General features: G+C 42.4%; 1 protein-coding gene across 4 annotated transcripts in view; it reads right to left on the bottom strand.

Annotated features, from left to right (window-relative positions):
* The window catches only part of PTPRG (protein tyrosine phosphatase receptor type G), a 619,877-nt gene that overhangs the window by 5,722 nt on the left and 591,139 nt on the right, over positions 1–23,016 (bottom strand). For all 4 annotated transcript variants that reach the window (XM_074957367.1, XM_074957366.1, XM_074957368.1 and 1 more), the window contains 13 exons: positions 20,525–20,621; positions 19,241–19,323; positions 18,870–19,004; positions 18,475–18,609; positions 17,856–18,028; positions 16,175–16,310; positions 15,671–15,817; positions 11,096–11,189; positions 10,057–10,133; positions 9,463–9,591; positions 6,988–7,134; positions 4,840–4,982; positions 1,065–1,200 (listed from right to left, as the gene is read on the bottom strand). In XM_074957367.1, the coding sequence (XP_074813468.1) occupies positions 1,065–1,200; positions 4,840–4,982; positions 6,988–7,134; positions 9,463–9,591; positions 10,057–10,133; positions 11,096–11,189; positions 15,671–15,817; positions 16,175–16,310; positions 17,856–18,028; positions 18,475–18,609; positions 18,870–19,004; positions 19,241–19,323; positions 20,525–20,621 (1,632 nt within the window). The remainder of the gene's footprint in view (positions 1–1,064; positions 1,201–4,839; positions 4,983–6,987; positions 7,135–9,462; positions 9,592–10,056; positions 10,134–11,095; positions 11,190–15,670; positions 15,818–16,174; positions 16,311–17,855; positions 18,029–18,474; positions 18,610–18,869; positions 19,005–19,240; positions 19,324–20,524; positions 20,622–23,016) is intronic.

Below are 23,016 nucleotides of genomic sequence, written 5' to 3'. Positions count from 1 at the left end.
ATGTAATACTGCCTTATATTCAGGGTGACTCAGGGTGACCCTTACAGGAACTGATCCAGTGTTGTCTGGAGTCTTCCCACTGATTTCAAAGGCTTTGGGTCAGGCCAGAAATGCACTTGTGAAGTACATTATGTAACGTGCAAGAAACTGTATGGCTTATCAGGGTAAACTTAAGAAGGCCTCTGCTAACTTTCTAGTAATCAGGGCTTCCTTCCAGTTACACCATTTTCTTTTTTCCTCCTTCATTTCATTGTTATGTATACCTTTAACAACACTGTAAAATGTATGCGCAATGACTATGTAAAATGACAGTCAGAATGGCGGTGATTTCATGATCTTTGTGTATATTGGCTCCGAGAATATAAACAGACACTAACTACAGATGTCGGGCTAGATTCTCAGATGGCACCTTGGTGGCAGGAGTGGGTGAAGAAGACAGTTATGGCTCCTTGATTCTGGGTTTTAGTCTGGGGTTATTCTGAACTACATCAACGGGCTATGGTTAGATAGGGTGACTAGACAGCAACTGTGAAAAAATGGGACAGGTGGTGGGGGGTAATAGGAGCCTATATAAGAAAAAGTCCCAAAAAACGGGACTGTCCCTATAAAAATGGGACATCTGGTCACCCTATGGTTAGGGACCACCAGACAAAGACAGCTGAAGTGCAGTGCGTTATGTCCCAGTCTCCCCTCTGTCCCCTATGCTGGGACTGTGTCTATACCCATGGGGGACTCTGACATGTTTTCAGTGCACAGGGAGTGGAGTGACTCCCAGAATCAGGCCCATTATTTCACTAGGGCTCCCTCTCTTTGGTTCTGCTGAAGCTGTAGTAGCACTGGGTTGGGATTATTTTCTGAATGTGCTTAGTGTACTGAGAGCCTGTGTGGGAGCCTCGGAGCTGCATGAAAACACAAACAGGCCCATTAAGCAACTTCCATTGCTTGGCAGTAGAGGCAACAAGGCTTGGTAATGGACACCACGTTGTGTGCGTGTTTTAATTCAAGTTTTACTTGTCAGCACAAGCCTTATAAGGATCAGTTTTATCCTCCACTGAAAGACTTACAATGTCTGTAAATACTCCAGGCCGCATAAGATTGATCATCTTTGCCACTTGGAAAACATCGACAGCATTTTCATTCTCCAGTTGTTGGGACAGGGTGGTCAGGGCACACAGCGTTCCGGCTGACACAGCTCCATACCTGCAAACCACAACACTGTCACGGTCAGATGTACAGAGGTGAACCTGGGCGCCTTGGCAAATTGCCACAGAGCTTTGATTCCGGCGAATTATTCAAGTGCTATAGACACCGTTTTCTTTATTTTTTATAAATACTGAATGCTCTACTCTATATGGGCGAAGAAGTCATTTTTAGCCATTTTAATTGAAAAGCAGCACTAACCATACACTGGCTATTTTGAGCTAACTGTGGTTTCCAATATAAAGACCCATATCAACCAAATAATGTGAACCATTTAAAAATACCCTGCTTGGACTGCACAAAAGCAGAGTTAAATTTCACACGCTGTTTGCGTAGAAGCGTTTCCATTATGTTGGAGTGTATTTTACAGTACGTTTATGGGAACTCAAGCAAATCACAAGCCATTACAACCAAAACGAACGTAGTTCTTCCTCTCCCTCTGACAATTAGGTAAGACCGTCGAAGGCTATGTCTGCACTACGTACCTTTCAGCAACACAGCTGTGTGGCTACAGCCATGCTGCTAAAAGGTGCGCAGCGTAGCCACTGTTTGTTGACAGGAAAGAGCCTCCCCACCAACAAAAAACTCCCCCCCCCCCCCCCAAAGAGCGGCGGTAGCTTTGACAGCAAGAGAGCTCTCCCGCCGACAAAGCGCTGTTCACATCGGCACTTTTCATTGACAAAATTTTTGTCATTCGGGGGTTGGTGGGGGCGTTTCACACCCCTAAAGGACAAAAGTTTTGCCAACGAAAGTCCAGTGTAAACAAAGCCTAAGATGGATACTAAGTGCGCAAGAGTCAATGACAAACATCTCATTAACACCCTTCAATTGAGCTAGGGCTCGTTTGTAGGCAAAAGGCTGCACTTCTGGGTGTGGCTCAAATATAAAGGCGTTCAAGAAATGCTACTGATACCGATTCACTGGAGGCACCCAATCAGAATTTTAGCAATGGCTTGTGACCTGCAGGCAACGCAGAATCTGTTTGTGAGATACCAGAGTCAGGTCAAATGTCTGTGCCAGGACTGCTGGTATGGAGCAAGCTCCAGCCATGTCCATGCCCATAGCAACAAACACATGGCAAAGAAACGCAAAGACTATGTTAAAAGAATGTTAAGAACTCAAGCCAACCTTGACTCTGCTTCCCCTTCTATGTTTGTATTGTGAAACAACAGGATTACATGCTATTATTTCCACAGGATCGCTGCCTCATTGTAATATGACTAAACACAACAGTGCCTCAGTGATTTCCAAAGATAACTGCAAACAGAATTTAGTCAAAAGTGAGGCACCCCGCCTCAGGGCTTGTCTACACTACTGCGCGTGGTCAAACTAAGATAAGCAACTTCAGCTACTTGAATAGCGTAGCTGAAGTCGACGTACTTAGATCTACTTACTGCGGTGTCTTCACTGCGGTAAGTCAACAGCTGACGCTCTCCCATCGACTCCGCTTGCGCTTCTCATTCTGGTGGAGTACCAGAGTCAACGGGAGAGCGCTCAATGGCTGATTTATTGTGTCTAGTCTAGACGCGATAAATCGACCCCCGCTGGATCGATCGCTGCCTGCCGATCGGGTGGGTAGTGTAGACAAGCCCTCAATCAGCATGGGCTTTGCCTTATTCCCCTCTGAACTGCACACCAAACGAGGCATGGCTCATTGTCCTTATGGGTTAAGGACAACATAGGTGCCTAAAGGGAGACACCTAAATGCCTATTTAAGGCACTAATGGGCTGATTTTTAGAGAGGCTGATTACCTACAGCGCTCAGTGTCCTGAATGGGAGCTGTTGTGTGCTCCACATCTTGGACAATCAGACCACAAAATCCTTAATTTGGTGCGTAAATATAGGCAGCCAAAATTTGAAAATTTGGGTGTAAATTGTTAGTGTTTAACATGAGGTTTGTAGGTGGAGTTCCAGAACTTTTTAGAAACGTTTCTTCATCAAGTCGTCTACCAAGTACTTCCTAAATCCCACTTAAATTTAGTATTTGCAAATCCATACAATTGGGATTAATCTGCAGTTGTAATTATTAGTGGATTATTGGATGCGGCTGTTGCACATACTAAAGGGAGATTTTCATTTTCAGCTACATTTGCTCAGCCTCCAAATCAAAGGTGCAATACACATTATATGCTAGGCATAAAAATAAAAATCACTGACTACGACAAATAAACCAAAAAAGCAATTTACAGAAAAAAGTAACTCAGCGCTTTTAGAATCACAGTTTTGAGGATTTGTTTTGGGTTTTTTTTCTGGGAGGGAGGGAGAGGGGAGCCTAGCATGAAATGCCCAAATCAATAATAGTTCTAATTTTGTAAAGCATAATCTTGAATAATGCAAGAGCAGCAAAACGGCACTACAGACTAGCCCAAGCATTAATATTAAAACTAGCCTCAAATTAATAAAAGCTGCCAAAACCCAACAGAGCTTACACTATGCATTAGTGAGGCAGAAAGGGAGAAAAACCACTTGCCCAGGCCCAAGTCACTCTTTGTAGGAGTCTGTCACGAGAAACTGTCGCAGTAGCAATACAGGGATGTTGACGGAAAGGTTGCTTTGCAGCAGCAGAATATTAACAGGCGATTTTACATCTCAGTCGTTAGCCTGTCTGACACTGAAATATCAGTGTATGGTAATGCTTTTGCAAAATAAGTAAGACCTCAAAGATTTCCCCATTAGCTCCAATGTATCTTGCTGCAACAGTGACTAAAGATCATGGATGGTCTAATGGCTCTCACAACAGTTCTTCAAAATGGTTCCCAGACTAAGAGTTTACCCTGCATGGGCTTCCTTGGGACTTAAGTGGTGCATAGTTCTTGTGCTGGTCCCCTGCACGGTGGTGAATTTCTCCCTCTGAGAAGAGCTGTTGTGGGGCTGTCAGGCACTAGGCTCTGCTTTACAACCAGCATCATCTATAATCAGCTGTTGAATTGTTACTGGGCACACAAACGTGTGGTTGCTTTGCAGAACTATTTGTTAGAAAGCAGCGACACCTCTTGCGGGGGTGGGTGTTTCCTTCTCATCCAGCTGATGTCAAGCTGGCTCCACAGAATGGTTGTAGGAACTGGGGAAAATAAACCCACCATAAACAAACCTCAGCTTCTGTGGCACAAGTGATCCTTGCTGAGCATCTTGAGAACCAGCGGAGCTGGACTTGTTCAATCTACTTACATACTGTCGAAGTAAAGCCCTATGTCATAGGTGGCACATTAGACCTATATTATTACAGGAGTCCTGGGAGTGGTTTTGAAACTGGTTTCATAAAAAAAAAACAACTCTGGAGTCTGGTGTAAACTATGGCTCTCATGGGGTTTAAAGCCATTAGAATTTGGGGGCGGGGGGAGTTTCGGGGCGAGTTTCCACAGTGCAGAGCAGTCCAACGTTCATGCAGAGCAGACCTCAGATTTTAGGGTCTGGCCTGAAAGCCCCAAACATAATAAACTGCATTAAACTCAATTTATTTGCCTTTGAAGCATGATTGGCTGCAATTCAGGGAGCCTAGGTACTTTGATCCTAGTGCTTAGGCCATGAAAACCCATCTTCTCCAGAGAAGTGAGGACATTTTCCTCCATCTACACCCTTATCCAGCATAATATTTCTTTTACAACCTGTATGTAAATGAGAGAAGGCAGGTGACATACTCATCATGAACAATGGTGGGGCCATCCCTTGTTAAGGCCTCTTCCTTGATTACATTGATAAGTTCAAAGGTACTGCTTATAGGGGCATCTGGGTTTGGCCATTTGGGACACTGAAAGTGGCGTACTTCCAGAACGTAGTCATCCTGAAACGAAAAACCATCCTGTCGTTAGCCATTTTAACTCCACATTCATATACTTAAGGATGCTGAGGCTTGATAGCGGGACATTCCTCCCCATTCTGCCCGTCAGTGAAAGAAACGAGAGGGGGCAGAAATGGAAACAGTCTTCTCATCTCCCGGCAGGTCACTACGTTATACGTGGATGTGTGCATCATCCACACCTATGTGTAACTCTACTGTCGATGCGCCCCAGACCGCTGCGTATTCAGCTGTGCAGCAAGCTGACCAATCCTGGGACAGATAGCTGGCACACAGGTGGGGGCAACAGAGGTGACACACAGCACTTTCTCCCAGTCCTCTCTCTGGGTAGCTGACTACGGACCCTACGCTTCCTTCCCTCCCCGAGGGCGGCATTAACCATGGTGCTGCTCCTCCTACACAAGGAGAAAGCACAGCCAGGAACAAATCCCAGAATTGTTTCAAAGTCACCGGATCCTCTCTCCCTTTGAAGGGGTCCGTGGTGGGGAGAGGAAGTTGAGTCCTCCTCTCTGTAGAGGCAAGTTAGATGGGTGGTTCTCAACCTTTTTTCATTTGCAGGCCCCTGGAGGCGTGGACCCCTTTGGAAAGCACCGACATAGTCTGCGGACACCCAGGGGTCTGTGGATTACAGGTTCCAAGCCACTGTTCTATGGTAATGACAACCTTTCACAAACCCTTTAGACATAGTCTGCAGACCCCCCAGGGGTGTGCAGATCACTGGCTGAGAACCACTGAGATAGATCACAGAGCTCTTGGTCCTGCAGCTCCCCGAGAGGACCAGGGTGTGTTGGTGTGTAGCATTTCTGGGTAGTCTTCCATAAATCTCTTTATGTCTGTGGTACAGCAAGTGCCTGTGTGATCCTTGCCCCTGCCTGCATGATAACACAATGCTCCCCTCTCCCTAACTGCTATGGGGGGAACCTCCTGCCTGCTGGACAGCACTCCACTCCCTATCCCCTCTCCATTTCAGAGCCATCACTCAACAGCCTGCAGGCTGTGTAGCCCCTGTGAGATTCCACTAGTTGCCATTCAGCTTCACAAAACCCTCCCTGGCACTGTGATGCAGAGGCAGGCAATGTGCATGCACAGTGACCCCTTCTAGTCACCCCCTGTGGAGGGGGGAAGACATTATCCAGCCATGCAGTGGCTCTGTAGTTGCCCACGCAGGAGTCAGTGAGATCTGGGTGAATGCAGAGCACAGCCAAGCTGTGCAGCTCTGGCATCTCAGAGGCACCAGGGAGCAGGTTTTGGCCCATACTAAATAATTCTGAATATAATGAAATATTTAATTGTTTCAATATTTTCCATTTCAATTCAGGGCCCACCTCCACATAGGTCTTTCTTAGTCCACTGGCCTCTTCAGCATCACTAATATTCAAAGGGCAGCTGGTCAAACAAGAGAAGAGCGACCAAAGGTATCCAGACTAAAAAGGCTACCAAAGGCTTGTAACAATATCTTCTTCCCTGCAGCTAAATACATCTGCCATTGTGATATCAGTCAAAGAGTAGGTGTTGTCGCTCAATATAAATGTGGTTTAGCAAATGCAGAGCCACCATCATCGCTTCAAAACAATTCATTTATAAAATCTGAATTTATAAAAGGGGAAATGGGACACTGCATCTCAGTGTCTTTTTAAAAATAAGTCAATCAACTACCGTGACTGCTGCATGAAAAACAAACCTCCTGACTTTGGAATCAGATAAGCAGAGATGAAATGCTCTAGCCTAACCATCTCGAGAACTGGAATGCTGATAAGCAATCTTCTTGGAAGTGAAAGACTTGGAAAACTAACTTTTGGGGAGTGAGAAGGAAAAGGAACCGAGAGCAATATCCTTCCCCCTGCACCGGGCACACAGGCAATATATTTACAAGTAAATCCTCCTGAAAATCATTTGCAAACTCTGTCTTATTGCAAAGTTTAACTGAAGGCACTAACGTGTTAGGTGAAAGGCAGAGCCCAAATGCACCTATTGTGGGGGTTCACTTTACCTGGGTCGCTTCAAGGATAAAGTCATGGATGATAATTTGCTCTTCATTAGAGAGGCACAGTCTGTCTTTGCTGATTAGGGTCACGGTAAAGGCCTCACAGTTCATGGATTCCTCGCGACTTGGCCAGTACACAAACTCGTCTTCTGCCTGGGGGAATAAAACAAACAGATCACCGCAGTCCTCCAAATAGCTTATTTTACACATGACTGAAAAATCCAGTGGATCCAAAAACTGATTTGATAGATAGATATGACCAGAAAGTGATCCTTAAAACTGTTTGTGTCTAAAAGAGATTTATTACAGTAGTCAGCAAGCCTCAAGTAATCCTTCCTGTGCCTCCCAAATAGTGCAAGTCTGCTTTTTAATTGGTTTCAGAGGGAAATGGTTATTTTAGTTAACTTACACTTAACCTTTATGTAGACACAATCTTTCCCAGACTACACCACCTGCTGTCTACCCAGTACATTACTCCCTTTCTTTTGCAGTCAGGTCAGGTACCTGTTTAGAAACACGCAGTGAACTTTAGAAATTGTTTGCTATTGTCTTTAATTCCTATCTATCTTGGTCTGATCCAAACCCGATACTGTCAGGGGAGAGATTCTGACTGACTTTATTGTGCTTTGGATCAGAACACTGTAAGTTGTCATATCTAGGTGTTGAAATTTCATGAACTGAGAAAAAGAAACCCTAACCCTGAGGAAAACAGCAGGTCAGCTTAATTCTCTGTAAACTTTAGGCTACAGCAAAAACCGTCTACTGAAGAAGCAAGGGTAAATTCTAAATAAAAAGAGCACAGTGAGGGGGAAAAAAGGATTAAGAGTTTCAGTACTTTTAATGAATAACCAGCTGTAGATTATACTATCAAGAAAATGGTTTTTGAAAAACAACTGTGCACCCTAAGTCACTGATCCAAAGGACGGAAGGAATAGTAGACCCAAGGCCTGTGCCTGTTCTTCGATTCAGGGACATACGGCACATACCAGCATAAGCACAGAAGCTAATTTGACATACTACATGGCATTGCTTGCCTGTGTCTCCGAGGACAAGATCAGGCAAATTGTTTTTCCTTCTGAAAAAACATGAACCATTATCCTCTGCAGCTATGAATCGATTTTCTCCCTCTGTGGCCCAGGGCAGGACTTTCAATGATACTTAGGCTCCCAAGTGCTTACGTCTGTTTTGAAAACGGGACTTAGGCTCCCGTCACTCAGGTGCTTCTCGAAAGGTTGCCTTCAGTCTATAGAACCATATTCAAACAGTCCCTAATATCATTGATTGTTCCGTAGTAATTTCACCCTTCTTCCTCAGACTAAACTCACTCAGACACAGTAGTCAATCTGCATTGTCAACTTTCTTTCAGCTCTGTATGTTCAGCTTCACCCACATTGACATTAAACATGTCACAAAGTTTGTGCCAAATTCCGGCGCCTGTTTCCAGGGCAACCCCCACCACCCTCAACACAACAGAGGCAGAATCTGGCACTATGTGTCCTTCCAAGATGATTTGCCTTCCAAGGTATTTTCCTATCAAGCCAAGTGTCACCTCTCCCAGTTATATCATAATCAGAACTGTTCAGCAGCATTGCTTCATTTTCACCAGACACTCTCTCTTTTCATCAATTCTTTTTGACTTGATAGTGCTTATCTGAACGCTCTTTCCCTGGGAATTCCTGCTGATCCCTTTAATCTCACCGCACTAAGGAAGAATATAAACATAGCAGCCCTCACAACCGCTCTTTTCTTGTAATGAAGACCATTATTTCCCTACCATTCTCAGCTACACTTTAGTCAGGCACATATGAAAAAAATCAACTGTTCAGACCTTAATGCCTTTCAGCACTCCTTCTTCTTCAGCATATGCCGGTTAACCTGAAAGCTATCATTAACCCTTCACCTGTCTCACCTCCAACACTTGAATTCTCCCTCTCTTTTATTTCCATTTATATCCCCATATACAACCACAACTGCTTTCCCCTTCAATCAGAAATAATGTATTTATCCTCTCTTTGATCTCCTTAACCTTAGGTCCCCCCGAGCAAACTAATAACTACACTCTTGTCTCTGTTACCACTTACTGTCCTTAACCTTAGTCCCCGGCAAACGAATAACTTCATTGTCCCCATCCTTTCCATCACATGGGCCACAAACACATAGCACAGAGTCTTAAACTATCATTTTTGCTCTGCTCTGAGGAAGCTGTATGATTTCCTTCAGTGCATTAGGAATTCAGTCTGGGCAGGATACACTAGTTGAGGTTACCTTTCACCTACAGGAGGATACTATGATTTGAAAGAGAGCAATGACATGGTTGACTGTAACAAGCTTGCCGCATGAACCCAGATTTAAGTATATGGCTCAAAATTAGCTATATTTTCAACGGAAACATAACCAGCCTGCATGAGTGACCCAATTCCTGCACCCTGCTATGGTCAATAATTGAAGTATAGTATATACATAGTTAAGTGTTTAACTTACCAAGCTCTGGTTGTCTGGCAGCATGACAATGATCTGTGCATTGTGATCCCAGATCATTCGCCAGAAGTCTTTAGTTGTATGTGGAAGAGGATGCTGGGTTATGATGAACTCATTGCTCCTGTAGTAACCCTTATAAAGCAAAGACAAAACCACACCGTCCCTTATTGCACCGAGTACTTTTAAAGCCTGACATTTTATTTATAGGAACAGATAATGTTTTGACTACAGCTGAAAACATTCTGAACAACTTTAATTTTTTCCTGTGCTATTATTAATATTTCTACACAAACCATTTTCACTCTGAGTACATTTCCACTTCTCAGAGTCCCTGCTGTTTTCATTTACTCTTAATGCCAATATTTATTTGAGTGCATGTAATGGAAAAATTCATGCCATAACAATGCTTTGCATAATTTAAATATTTTAGACAATGATATTTTATTAAAGATAGTTAAAAGTTTTACATTATGAAATGTGTTAAAACGTCATCTTTTATACTCAATCATTATATGCAAAATTAAGACAATTGTAGGAATCTGGTACTTAGCACCTTTCAGTTGATTTTGCTCTATATTTAAGTGCTGACTTTCTCACCATGATATAAGAGGCATTAATGTAATCAGTTCCCTTCATTCCAGGCAGTGGCGCGAGACCCACCCTAGCACGTTCAGCTATAAGATGAAAAAAATGATCACAGTCTGGTCATGGCATGGTGCAGAAAGCATGAATTTCTGAGATGACTTTAACAAATCAGATCTAACACAACTCCCATCTCCCCCAGCAGCAGGCCCGCACTTTAACTGTGATAAAGCATTGCCAGCCAAAGCAGAATATAAAATGAAAAGTTGTACAATATTCCTAAAAGGACGAAGTAATTTCAGGAATCAGATTTTACTATAGCAAAGATTTTCACAACAGGCTGAATGATCAAATAACAGCCTATACAGTGATGGCAGGGGATTTCAAATAATTCTTGACTACAGTGTTCTATTCGCCTCCAATTGCACACAAAACCATTTGATTTATTTTGCTTCTGCGGTCTTTTTCCAGCATTGCTTTATGACCATTTTGCTGACCTTGGGGCAAGCAGGCAGCTGTCTCCACAGCTGAGGCAATCCCTGTTGATTAGTCACCCAAGGACATACATAACTCCCTCAACACATTCTGTTTCCTCCGAAGAAATGTAGTTTATATTCCAGGTCCCCCAGTTTTTTTGGGGAGTGCGATACTATGCTACTTACTGAGCCATCCAAATGTGGTAATTTACGCATAGTAGCAAAACTACCAAACAATCAACTTCAGTCACATTGCGAGATATTATCCGAGCACAGAGATGCAGACATGACTGCATTACAGTGATTTCCTAGATAAAAATTCTGCCCCACCCCACATAATTATTCAAAAACTTGAACTCTTCAGATTAACATTTTGCTTGGACAATGCATTATGCTGACACCATCACCAGGTCCTTTTGCTCAGTTTCACCATAGTAATTTCTAAAGACAAGACATCTTTGGCTGAACAAAACACAACCCTTCTCCTTCCTGGCAGCTATGCCTCTTCATGCATAACCAACAGAATTCAACACAAAAAGTTATGCTAAGCAGTAATCAAACCAAAGAGGTGATCTTACATGGCACAACTGATGAGTTTCTGTTCTTCTCTTTGTTGCAGTCTTTCTGAGCACTGAAGCATTCCACATATTTTGCATTACACTGTGTAACCAGCTGAAAGAAAATTAGTAGAAACTGGTTTGATGAAGTTCTCATTGCCCTCAAAATGAAGAGGAAAGTTTTTCCTTGGCAGCTCCTAGAAAAATACACCACTGGAAGAACAAGCTGTATGGTCAGATTTGCTTAAAGTACTCAAAATGCCAATAGGAATCATCTTCTTCATAAAATATATGCATGCTTATTGGATACTAAGGTCTCCACAGATCTCAGCTTTGGCACATATCAACATGAAATTCCATTCCAAGTTGATTTTCACAGAACAGTCTAGATTTAGTTACTTTTGACAATTTATTCTGAAGCCCTGCAGGGATGTTTAGCCCAGTAGCAGGTCTCAGGGAAAAAAAAAAACAACAAAAGCAAGCCTCTCTCTCTCTCCCTTTTTAAATTGAAACAAGCTCATGCCTAAGGAAGTTTATTTACTGCTGTGGCCTATTGTGAGCCCAAAATGCTTCCAGCTGAGACCAGCCATCTTGGGGCACCTTCTCCAGTCTGCCAGGTTCTCTTTGTGCCGCTTCTGTGGCACAGAATGAAGCTGAGGTGGCAGGAGATTTGTCCTGGAGTATCCCCCTGTGTGGGGAAAATCACTGCTAGTGCAAATCCGGTGAAGGTGGCTCTGGACTTTCTGGACCAGAACTCCACTGCTCAGTATAAGGGGAGGTAGGGAATGTGAAGCAGGCGGTCAGGGGAAGGACAGAGGGAGTGGCAGATTGAGGCTCCTTTATGCCTAATTCTCCACAGGGAGAAGTCAAAGCAGCTTCAATTTATGCTGGGACCAGGTGGTGAAGAATCAGGGAATGGTGACTGGTATTTTGTCAGTGCCAACTCTCCGCTGGGCCGGAGCTCTGCTCCAGCCCAGTGGAGAATCAAGCTCCTCATATCTGCTTCTGCAGGATGAAATACCCTGGAGGCATTTGAAGTTTGATGTACCTTATGGAAAAGGAAAGACAAAAGGGAAAGAAATTTGTGCAGAAACACTGCACTCCTTTTGTACCATTATCCTCCTCTGAGAGCAGCACTTCTGATGTTACACAGTTATTATATCAAGAGTAATTACAATGGGTCGATGCTGTTGGAAGCAAAAGTATGTTGTCAATATTGGAGCTGGTCCTAAACCTTGTTTTTCCCCACCACAAAAATAATTTCAAATGAAAAATTTTCATTTTAAATTTTTTGTGGGAAAATTTCTAAACAAAATTAAATGAATATTTCACTTAAATTTTGATTAAAAACTATGTTTTGATTTGGTTTTTGAAAAAACAATTTTTAAAAAAATTTCAATTTTTTATTTTCTCCCTTTTCTCCTTTTTTATTTATTTTGCCAGCTAATGCAATAGAATGAATGATGCTGAGGGGTATTGTTTTGTTTTTTCTTTCAATGTTTTCCTCTATTTTTCCTTTTCCCACTCTAACTTTTCAAAACTTCCTCAACTTTGGAAGTTTCAGAGTGCCAGAGTTTCTTTTTACTCTTCTGTAATTTTTCCCAGAGATGGCGAAGATTTGAAATTTTGCAGAGTGGGGAAAAAGGTAAAAAGTGCATGGGAAAAGTGGAATAAAACCTGTACATTATTAATTTTATTGCTTCGAGTCGCAAAAAAGGAAAGAAGAAGGGGAACATTAAAATTTCAAATTCTCAAAAACTGAAATGAAAAGTTTGGAAACTTCTCACTAAAAAAAATTCAAAATTTAGCTGACAACATTTTCATGTGATTTTATATTCAACAAAACCCCATTTTTTAGCTGGAAAAGATTCTGGTTGAAAATTTTTGACCAGCTCTATTCATTAAAATATCAACAAGAGAAAAGCAGTTTAGCAATCTCATCAAAGAGATCCCTCGATCAGATACACAATGGGCATTAAATTAAATGGAGCGGCACTGGAATATTCTGCCTAACGATCGATTTGGCTCTCTACATGTATGTAGAGGCAGAGGCAGATTACGCTATTGTGGGGCCCTGGGCCAGAGCAAGTGGGGGCCCCGCTTCACCCCTTTTGCCTGCAGGCCCCCTCCCGTTCCTGCTGGGGATCGGGGTCTGGGTATGGGGGTAGCAGGGCAAGCCCCGGTGCTGTGACCCCGCTCTCCAGCAGGAACGCCGGGCAGGCAGAGTGGGTCGGGGCAGTGCCCATTTTTCCAGGGATCCCCAATTGGCCGGGGCCCCTGAGCATGGACCTGTTGGCCCAGTGGCTAATCCTCCACTGTGTGGAGGTTCTAGCCACGTGATAAACGGTGGTACCTTGGGACAAACTACAGAACCTTGTGATAAAATAGCATTTAGTATCCTTGATTACCAGACCTGCACTATCCCATCCCCATCAGGGCTATTACAAACCTCTGAACATCTTGAAACAGCCACCATTTAAAAAAGAAAAAAAAACCCTATCAGACAAAGGTTTCCCCCTTCGCTCAGAACTCTCACTCCAGAACCAAGTGCTGTGTCCCCCATTTGCCAATTAATCCTTCTCTACTGATATTCCAAACCTCTAAGTAACATCAAAGTGTAATTTTCAAATATATAAAAGCGACGTAGGCCTGGTCTACACTTATGATAGTTTCAGAGTAGCAGCCGTGTTAGTCTGTATTCGCAAAAAGAAAAGGAGGACTTGTGGCACCTTAGAGACTAACAAATTTATTTGAGCATAAGCTTTCGTGAGCTACAGCTCAATTCATTGGATGCATCGGCGAGAAAGGCAGCTGTGTCCACCCTTGTCACTGCACTCTGTAGCTACATGCAGCAGTGAAAGGCTCCAGCGGGGAGAGACAGTGGGGAAAGAAGCTGCTCCCCCTACCAGAGCCTTTTCCTGCTGCCGGAGCCTTTCACTATGGTGAGGACAAGCTCTGGCAGGGAGACATTACACTGCTAAAAATAGAGAGCACTGCAGGATGTAAATCCTAGGGTTCAGGTGTAGGGCATGCTACTTGCCTAAGCCATACCTCACTGTCTACACTGCTGTTTACACCCGTGCTAGCTGGGCATGCGGTGTCTATGCTCCACCTGCTGTCCTGGTGTAGACATACCTTTAGGAGCTAAAGTCCCAAATTCAAAAGCTCCTAACTTACTGGTACCTAACTTACTGAAGTGTTTTGGTAAATCCCAGTAGGTGCCTATGTGCTTTTTTAGGTGCTTACATCCCTTTATACATCTGGCCCTTAGGAGTCTCATTGGGACATAGACTTCTAAGCATCTAAGTCACTTTTTAAAATGGGAATTAGGTGGCTAAGACACTTAGGGTATGTCTACACTAAAAAATAAACCACCTGCAGCTGGCCCCGGTCAGCTGACTCAGGCTTGCGGGGCTATAAAATTGCAGTGTAGACATTTGGACTCATGCTGTAGTCTGGGGTCTGAGACAGTGCAGCAGGGTGGGTCCCAGAACCCAGGCTCCAGCCCAAGCCCGAATGTCCACACAATAATTTATAGCCCCGAAACCCAAGCCCCATGACTCTGAGTCAGCTGACCTGGGCCAGCTGCGGTTGTTGTACTGCATTGTAGACATACCCTTCAGTATTTCTGAATTTGTTGCCACCACTCTCTAAAAAACATTTTTATAGTTATTATTTACCACTTGGAAAAAATCTCAACATTTTTCTGTGCTGATTTTTTTCTCCTCGTGCAATTTTTTTAATTTGGTTGTTAAGCACCTGGAATGTCATGAATGCTACAGAAACCCAGAGTCTCACCAGGGAATTCAGGAAATGGGCTATTCATTTTTTGAATCATTTGGCACCCGGTTTAATTTGTTTAACGAGTTCATGTCTTTAGCTGGTATTTGTCTGAGGGAGTTTATCTGTGAAAACAGGGTCTGCACAGATTCACCTAACGACACACAAAGTAGTTTTAAATGTGTATCTAAAATGTAATCAGAAAATCTTAAATGGCTGGAGGCTTTTAATTCTTAAATGTGAGAAAACAGCAAACTTTTTTTTAAATGATGAAAATTATCTGTAATGTATTCCTGGAAAAGTGACAGCTGTAACAGCTGGGTTTTTTTTTAGAGTCTCAAGAAAACTAATTAATCCCGTATGTACAATACTGACGTTTTTAATTGTGCTAACAACGACCATTTCCATTTGTTTTAACTGGAGATGGGTCTGAGACACCAAGTTTGGATCCTGATCTAGATCGAAAACTAATCAAATCTAAGGAGTGTTTGGATTCACCATTTTGGTTCAAGCTCCTTATAGAATGAGGGGTCAGCAGCATAGTTCAAATGAGTGCCCAACTCTCTCTTCACACCAGTTTTACCCTAGTATAACTCCATTGACTTCAATAGCATTAGTCCTGATTTACATCACTGTAACTAAGGTTGTTCAATCTGAAACTTGCCCAAAATTCAGGGGTGCTTGGACCCAGCGTTTTGGTTCAGGTTCCTCTAGTTCTGCCGATTAGATATGATAGCAAAGACTCTCCATGTGATAAAAGATAGGGAGCTGTGGGGGTGGGGGTGAAATCACTCCTGATGCCTGATAAACCTTTACCTTGAATTGTTTCTCTAGTCGTGTCTTTCCTCCTATTCCAGGGATAAGAATGGTGTTAACATAACTATGCAGCTGGTTTGCAGATACTTCAGTCTCCTTCCCAAGGATGGCTTCCAGCAAGGCATCATGAATAAAAATGTACTGCTCCTAGAAAGGCCAGAGCAAGCAGTTTAAGAGTTAGGAGACAATTACACCGAGCAGAGTCATAAATGAAGGCGGACAGCACACTGAAGGAAATGGTTATATTTCCTTTTTACAGCAAGCTCACTCTATAAATACTGCTCAGACTGGAGTATACGTTCACGAGTATAATCTCAACAACACTTAAGAAGTCAAGGGAGGAATCAAAAGTTTCTAGTCTTGAAAAAAGACATTCCAAGTCACCAAAACGCCAGCTGAAACGTATTCCACATTGAGAGAGAGGTAACTGAAAAACCTATTTCCTTTCTGATCGCATCATAAAAACGAACACGGCTTTGAATTCAGTATCACTCCAGCCTTTACCTCTGTTTGAACGAGGTAGTTGCGCTGTGTCCTGATGTGTTTCAGGAAACCCAGGACGTTAACTGTGCTTTTGTCTTTTATCTGCTGCAGCATGCTGTCTATCACAATGTAGGTCCCCGTTCTGCCCACGCCAGCACTGCGAAGGACAGGAAAGAAACCCTGATGATTCCGCTGTATGAAATTACATGTTAGCAATGGCAAAACAGAGTTCCGACATTTCTGTCCCCAAATTTTGCTAGAACACCTTGACCCTCCTGATCATTAAAGCCCTTAAGTAACATGTTACATGCATTCTAGGATTTTAATCACATGAAAATGTGTGCTTATTTTAGCTATGTTTCCAAATGTTTGTTTCCTTTTCCCTCTCTAGCTTCCTTCTGAGGACATCTGCAGCGATGCCCCCTGCTGAGGGCAAGTGCTAACACCAGTGATTGCAGGTGAAATTCTATGCAGGAAGTCAGACTAGATGACCATTATGGTCATACGATCTTTATTCTGACCGTAACATCTGTGAGAGCTCCCCCATTGCTAGCACTGGGTGTTCTATTCATAGCAAATAATGTAGCCACAGAATTTACTTGCTTTTCCTGTATGAAAGTTATCATAGAATCATAGAATATCAGGGTTGGAAGGGACCTCAGGAGGTCATCTAGTCCAACCCCCTGCTCAAAGCAGGACCAACACCAACTAAATCATCCCAGCCAGGGCTTTGTCAAGCCTGACCTTAAAAACTTCTAAGGAAGGAGATTCCACCACCTCCCTAGGTAACCCATTCCAGTGTTTCACCACCCTCCTAGTGAAAAAGTTTTTCCTAATATCCAACCTAAACCTCCCCCACTGCAACTTGAGACCATTACTCCTTGTTCTGTCATTTGCTACCACTGAGAACAGTCTAGAGCCATCCTCTTTGGAGCCCCCTTTCAGGTATTTGAAAGCAGCTATCAAATCCCCCCTCATTCTTCTCTTCCGTAGACTAAACATCCCCAGTTCCCTCAGCCTCTCCTCATAAGTCATGTGTTCCAGTCCCCTAATCATTTTTGTTGCCATCCGCTGGACTCTTTCCAATTTTTTCACATTCTTCTTGTAGTGTGGGGCCCAAAACTGGACACAGTACTCCAGATGAGGCCTCACCAGTGTCGAATAGAGGGGAACGATCACGTCCCTTGATCTGCTGGTCGAGACTATTATCTTATCTGCGACCAGACTATTTCCCAAGAACTGTTTGCCATACAATCAATGCTAACATCTTTCAGACCATGGCTGGTTTGCAAACTAATTCCTTAACTAGGTCTTTGATTATTCGTTAATCTTTATTCACAGAGCATGACTGGTCAGCCTAGAGAGACACGGTATCATTACTCCCTGGTTGGATGGCTGGAATTTTCTAAACAAACCTTAGAAATGTCTAGTGCAAACAGCAAGTGTGTGGAGTTGTACATGTGCTTTGCCAGCACCTTTGTTTGCATCTGAAATTCACCCCTGTGTAGGCACCTTGCAGAAGACCGAAGCATCACTGCTTGGATGAAGTGGTTCAAAGGCTTTGCACTGAGATGAGTTTCATTTTGCTTTGAATTGTTGTGTTAATAATCTCTTGTATTTGCTTGTTAATAAGAACCCACCTACATTACCTGTTGCATCCCAAGTGTGCTTTCCATGCCCTGGTTAACCAGAGTTGCCATACCTGCAGTGTACAAGCACGGGCCCCATTTCCGGGGTCCTGGCGGCTGAAGATCTCCTCACAAAGGTTAGCACAGGCAGAGCGTATTCTGGCACTCCCATGTCAGGCCACTGTGTATAGTGATACTGAATAACCGTTCGCTCGTTCTGTCGCCCTTTGGGGTTTCCTTTCTGACCCTGTATGTAAAACGTACCCAACAAGGAGATAAATATTAGGAAAGGGGAGGCCTGGAACTACTTCAGACTCTATCAACATGTTCAAACAAGCATGTGTCAGCTGAGACTAAAATGGAGACGTGCCCCTGCTCCCCAGGCTCTGCCTCTTGTTTGATGCAGACAGAGTCCCCAGCAAGAAATGCACAGGAGAGCGGGGAAAACAATAGCCATGAGAACTGCCCCGATGGAAAAGAAACACTGCACAGCTCCCCACTGTGGGTGCAGGCAATGCAGTGTAAATGCTTTTGCCAGATATCCAGTAACCCAGGTTTCACGTAGTTATTTCTCACCAGCCAGCTACTGAAAGTTGTACGCATAGCAGGCAAGACCCCTTGGCTTTGCTGGCATGATGCTTGCACTTAACAAGCCATACAGGAAATTAACATGAACCGAGGGGGCTCACTCACCTTTTTCATTTTTGTGTTCCTGACTGTGAAACGGCGGACGGTGTAGCAGGCATGTACCTTTGTGCTCTTCAATGTGACTATAATGTTGCCGTATTCCTCGCTATTCTCCGTTGGCCAGTACTGATCACATTTTCTCTGAATAAAGGGAGAATTAGATGGGTTGGGGTCATTTTGGTTTTATTAAAAACATATTTAAAGTTTATTAGAAAGGGTAAAAGATCATGCCTAGTAATTTGTATCTCCGCTCTGGTATTTACACACTATATAGCAAGACGTTATTTGTGTATTTAAAGCTAATGGGTCAAATTCTGCCCATTCATGAATCGGAAGGCAGGATTTAATTCACTATATTAAATAGAAAAGGGTAGCCATTAACAAGCTACATAGTCCCTTACTCTTCCTTTTTCCACGAGGTTTGTAATCATAATAATGATTCCAGTATTTTGTTCCCAAATCATTCTCCAGAAATCTTCAAATGTAGACTTTAAAGGTCCCTGGGTAGCAATATAGGCTTTTGCTTTGTTGTAACCCTTCAAAGAAAACCAAAATGCAAAGTAAGATGAAAGCAGCAGCAAGGCAGATGTATTAATAATTTACAGGTAACAAAGAGAGGTGCCTTTCCTGTTCTGAATATTTGAGGAGTTTGTAGCAGGAGTCCAGGGGAAGTCAGAAAACACAAACACTTCATAAGGAGCAATTGGATAGATATCCCCTTTTATGAATGTATTTACAATGAGAGAGGAGAAAAAATATTCAAACAACTTACATCAACATAATTAGCATTAATGTAGTCACTGTGCTTAGAGTCTTTTCCTGGAGAAGGCCTTAGTTTCACCCTACTGTGATCATCTATGAGAAAAAACAGCAGAGAAGCACGAAGGGAAAGTACATTAAAAATAATGCAGGTAAACCATCCCATTTCCTAGCTATTTATGGGTGATATTCACTTTGCCTGCACATAACCTGGGTAAACTGACTTTACGGTGATGGAAAGGGAAGGGTCTGCTCTCATGGATCTGATTGCAGGATCACAACCTTGGGCTGTACACAAATGAGGGGTGGTTGTTTTTTTTTTAAGTATGTGACAGCGTCCCTTTAAGAAGTATGAAATGGAAGGAGTAGGTGTGTTAGGAGTAGGGGGACCTATCGAAGGACCGCCCCCTTACTGTAGTATCTGAGTGCCTGTAAGGTCTCTCCACTCCCATGGTGTCTTCCAAGACCCACCCTAACCACTGGGCCATCCTCCCTCTCGGAGGATGTAAGTCAGAGGGTTGTATTTTTTATACAATTAAAATCATGCTGGATTTGTCCCATTTGCGTTTGGTGTTCTTGAGTGCAAAGCTCTGCATTGTGCCCTTTACAGGAGCAGGAATTCAGTACTGTTATACAATATGTGTTGACTGTCAATCTCCCATCAGTTCTACATGAGAGATGACAACAGAGAAAGTTATTCCACCTCCCAGCTCAGACTCGGAATAATTTGCAGTCCTGAAACAGACTTCAGCTTTGCAATTCTCCAAAGGATGATGAGAGAGACCTGCAATGTGCTAAGAAGGTCATTGTTTGTCCAAGTCGCTCTCTCTCGTGGAGCAGTTTGAAATGTGACAGACATACCGATCTCAGCTTTAGCATATTTGGGAAGATAAAGTAATCCCAAGGATCATCAATAAAACACTTTGATCCACCACACATCTCCCTTAAGTCGTTTTTCAGATTAGCATATAGAGTTCTGCCAGTAATTTGATCTTAATTATTCAGTTGCATTGTCTTATGCAGGACTGCTACTTTTGTAAGCTAAACTTGCAATATCTAACACCTAACTGTCAACGTTTTCCCAGTAAAAAGTGTGGGTGAAACCCTGGCCCCATTGAAGTCAATGGCAAAACTCATATAGACTTCAACAAGACTAGAATTGTAATTGTCAATTGCTGTCCCTCTCTGATTAAAATTAATTTTAAACAACCTGGGTTTTCCTCTCATGCACTGACCTTCTTAGAACAGAGGGCCTTGTCCAATTTATGTACTGTATTTACTGTAAATGCTTACTCACATGCTAAAATGTTGATGTATCTGTTCTTGTGCTTGTTATCTGGGTGATTGGAATGTTCTGCTGTGATGTTCATGTCGGCTGTACAGCGTTGCACTTCCTAGTGACAAAATTATTCAGACGGAAAATACATAAATACAAAAACATTGTTTGTCTCATTTTACAACAACAACAGCTCTTTGCAAACATGTTTAAACATCAAATTTTAATTGTTTGATTTATTTGTTGTAATCTTTTAATGTAGTCCAGTAAGACACATTCTGTTCAAATCAGGGATGTTAACTGAGTCCTGGTCTCTGATTACAGAATCAGGTCTCTTGAATGGGTAGAATTCACCCCTCTGCAAAGATCAGTGAAAGGCCTATGGACTAGAGCTGGTCGGATTAGGGTTTTCTCTCCCCCACAGAAAATGTTGACAAATTTAGTTTTCAAAAAATATTTCAATTCAAAATGGCACCACTGATAGAAGTCTAGGGTGATCAGATGTCCCAGTTTTACAGGGACAGTCCTGATTTTTGGGTCTTTTTCTTATATAGGCTCCTATTACCCTCCACCCCCGTCCTGATTTTTCACATTTGCTGTCTGGTCACTCTATAGAAGTCATAGTTTACGTGCTTTTCTCCTCTGTAAGCTGAGCTTTCTAGACAGCCTACATCTCCCAGGATGCACCAGTTTCTACTCTCTTGATGAGAAGGGGTGTGTCATAGGAGTCACTGGCCATGGTGCATCATGGGAGATGTAGTCCAAAATATAATTTAATTAGAAAATTTTTGACTGGCCCTACTGTGTATCTATTTATGTTGCCTTCAAAATATGGCTTTAAAGGAATGTAAGTGATGTAGTGGTCATTTGTTAGCTTTTTGCACAGGAATGACTTCAATCTAATTTTTTAAAACTAGATCTGATGTTTATGAAAAGTACATTAAATACAACTGATGGCAATGACTGAAGAGTAAAAACAATTTTTTTGAAAGAAAAATGTAATGTTATCCATGTTTAGGTCCATATATTTAGGCAATTCATCTCATTTATATAACAGAACAAGGGTAAGAGGTACAAAGGGATTTATGTGCCTCAAAATGCACAGAGCTGCCTACTGGAGTTTACAAAAATGTCTAAGTAGTTTAGGTGCCTGACTCCTACTGACTTTCAGTTCTCAGCATAATTCTAGCACTTACAATTACACCATACAATGTGGGTCTGTTAAAACAGCAGAGTGGGTGTCTTCTCCTCACAGCATTAGCATAGCAGAGATTTGCCTTCTGCCAGATTCAGCTAAAGAGTTACAAGGTTTCAGAGGATGTCTTGCAGACTTCGCCAGTCTGACATGTCCCTGTCCTAATCTGGGGTGATATTTAAATCAATTAACTCATAGGCAATATCACGTTCAAGGTAGACTTTCTTTCATGTGCTTAATCACAATCTCAAAATGTTACCACTCTTTTACATCCAGAAAAAAGATCCTAATGACAAAGTTAAGAGCTTAGCATCTTAGCATTAACATTGTTATTCCATTTCTTTCCACACTTTTTGAAAATAGTTCAATGCATGTTTGTATAAATACTTGTGGAAGAAACTATGTTTATAAAGATTTTTGTGGGCCCAAGAAATCCCTTCCCAAAACCCAATTCTCCCCAAGGTGATGGGGTGCCAAATTATTTTGTACTAGAGGCTTAAAAAACCACCGTATAGAACCTGCCTAGTAAAGGAAGTCATTAGCAGTGCACAGCTGCTACAAAGATCAGGAGCTAAGTGACAGAGAAAATTATCAAGAGAAATGCTATACAAACAGCAGATGTAACAGAGTTCAGAATTATGCAGACATTTCACAAAGAGGTTGCATAGTAATTCTGATATTTTCCACAGCATTTCCATTTTAAAAGTGCAAAGTATTCTAAATCCAAGTACATTTTGTGGCTTTATATTCACAAGGCGCTCCCCAGTGAACAGTTGCCTTTCTTGATCTTCCATAGGGAGGAACATACTACAGTCAAGGGGATGATCTCAGCAAAGACAAAGAAATCCGGCTGAATCATCAGCTGGTTTAAATGGACAGAATTTCATTTCTAGCAAGGAAAAGAATTTTTCATATTAATGTGTGCACTTTTTCTAATTCTGCCTTGCAGTGCCAGTATGCAGAAGACGGGAGGAGTATGCTCACTTCTGGTGCTCTGGTTATACAATAGGAAACATCAGTTCAGTCTAAACCACAGTTGGAAAACTGATGATCATTTTTGTTGCATTTTAGACTTTTAGATCATGTCATTCCTCTATGATTGTATGGCACTCATCATTTTTTTTAAATTCCTTATGTTCATTACGAACCTTTTAAAAATGGTTATTAGTGTCCCAACATTTACAGAAAACTCCTGCAGAATTTAATAGAGAAGAATCCAATAGTGTTCTACAGAGAGTACTCTAAAGAGCTGTCGAATTTAATAGAGAATTATATCCTTGCTAAGGAATTCTCCATGATGATTTAAATACTGCATTGT

The sequence above is a fragment of the Natator depressus genome, chromosome 7 (genome assembly GCF_965152275.1).
Source record: "Natator depressus isolate rNatDep1 chromosome 7, rNatDep2.hap1, whole genome shotgun sequence".
Lineage (NCBI taxonomy): Eukaryota > Metazoa > Chordata > Testudines > Cheloniidae > Natator > Natator depressus.
The sequence above is the reverse complement of the archived record's forward strand: the minus strand, read 5'-3'. Positions and strand labels throughout refer to the sequence as shown.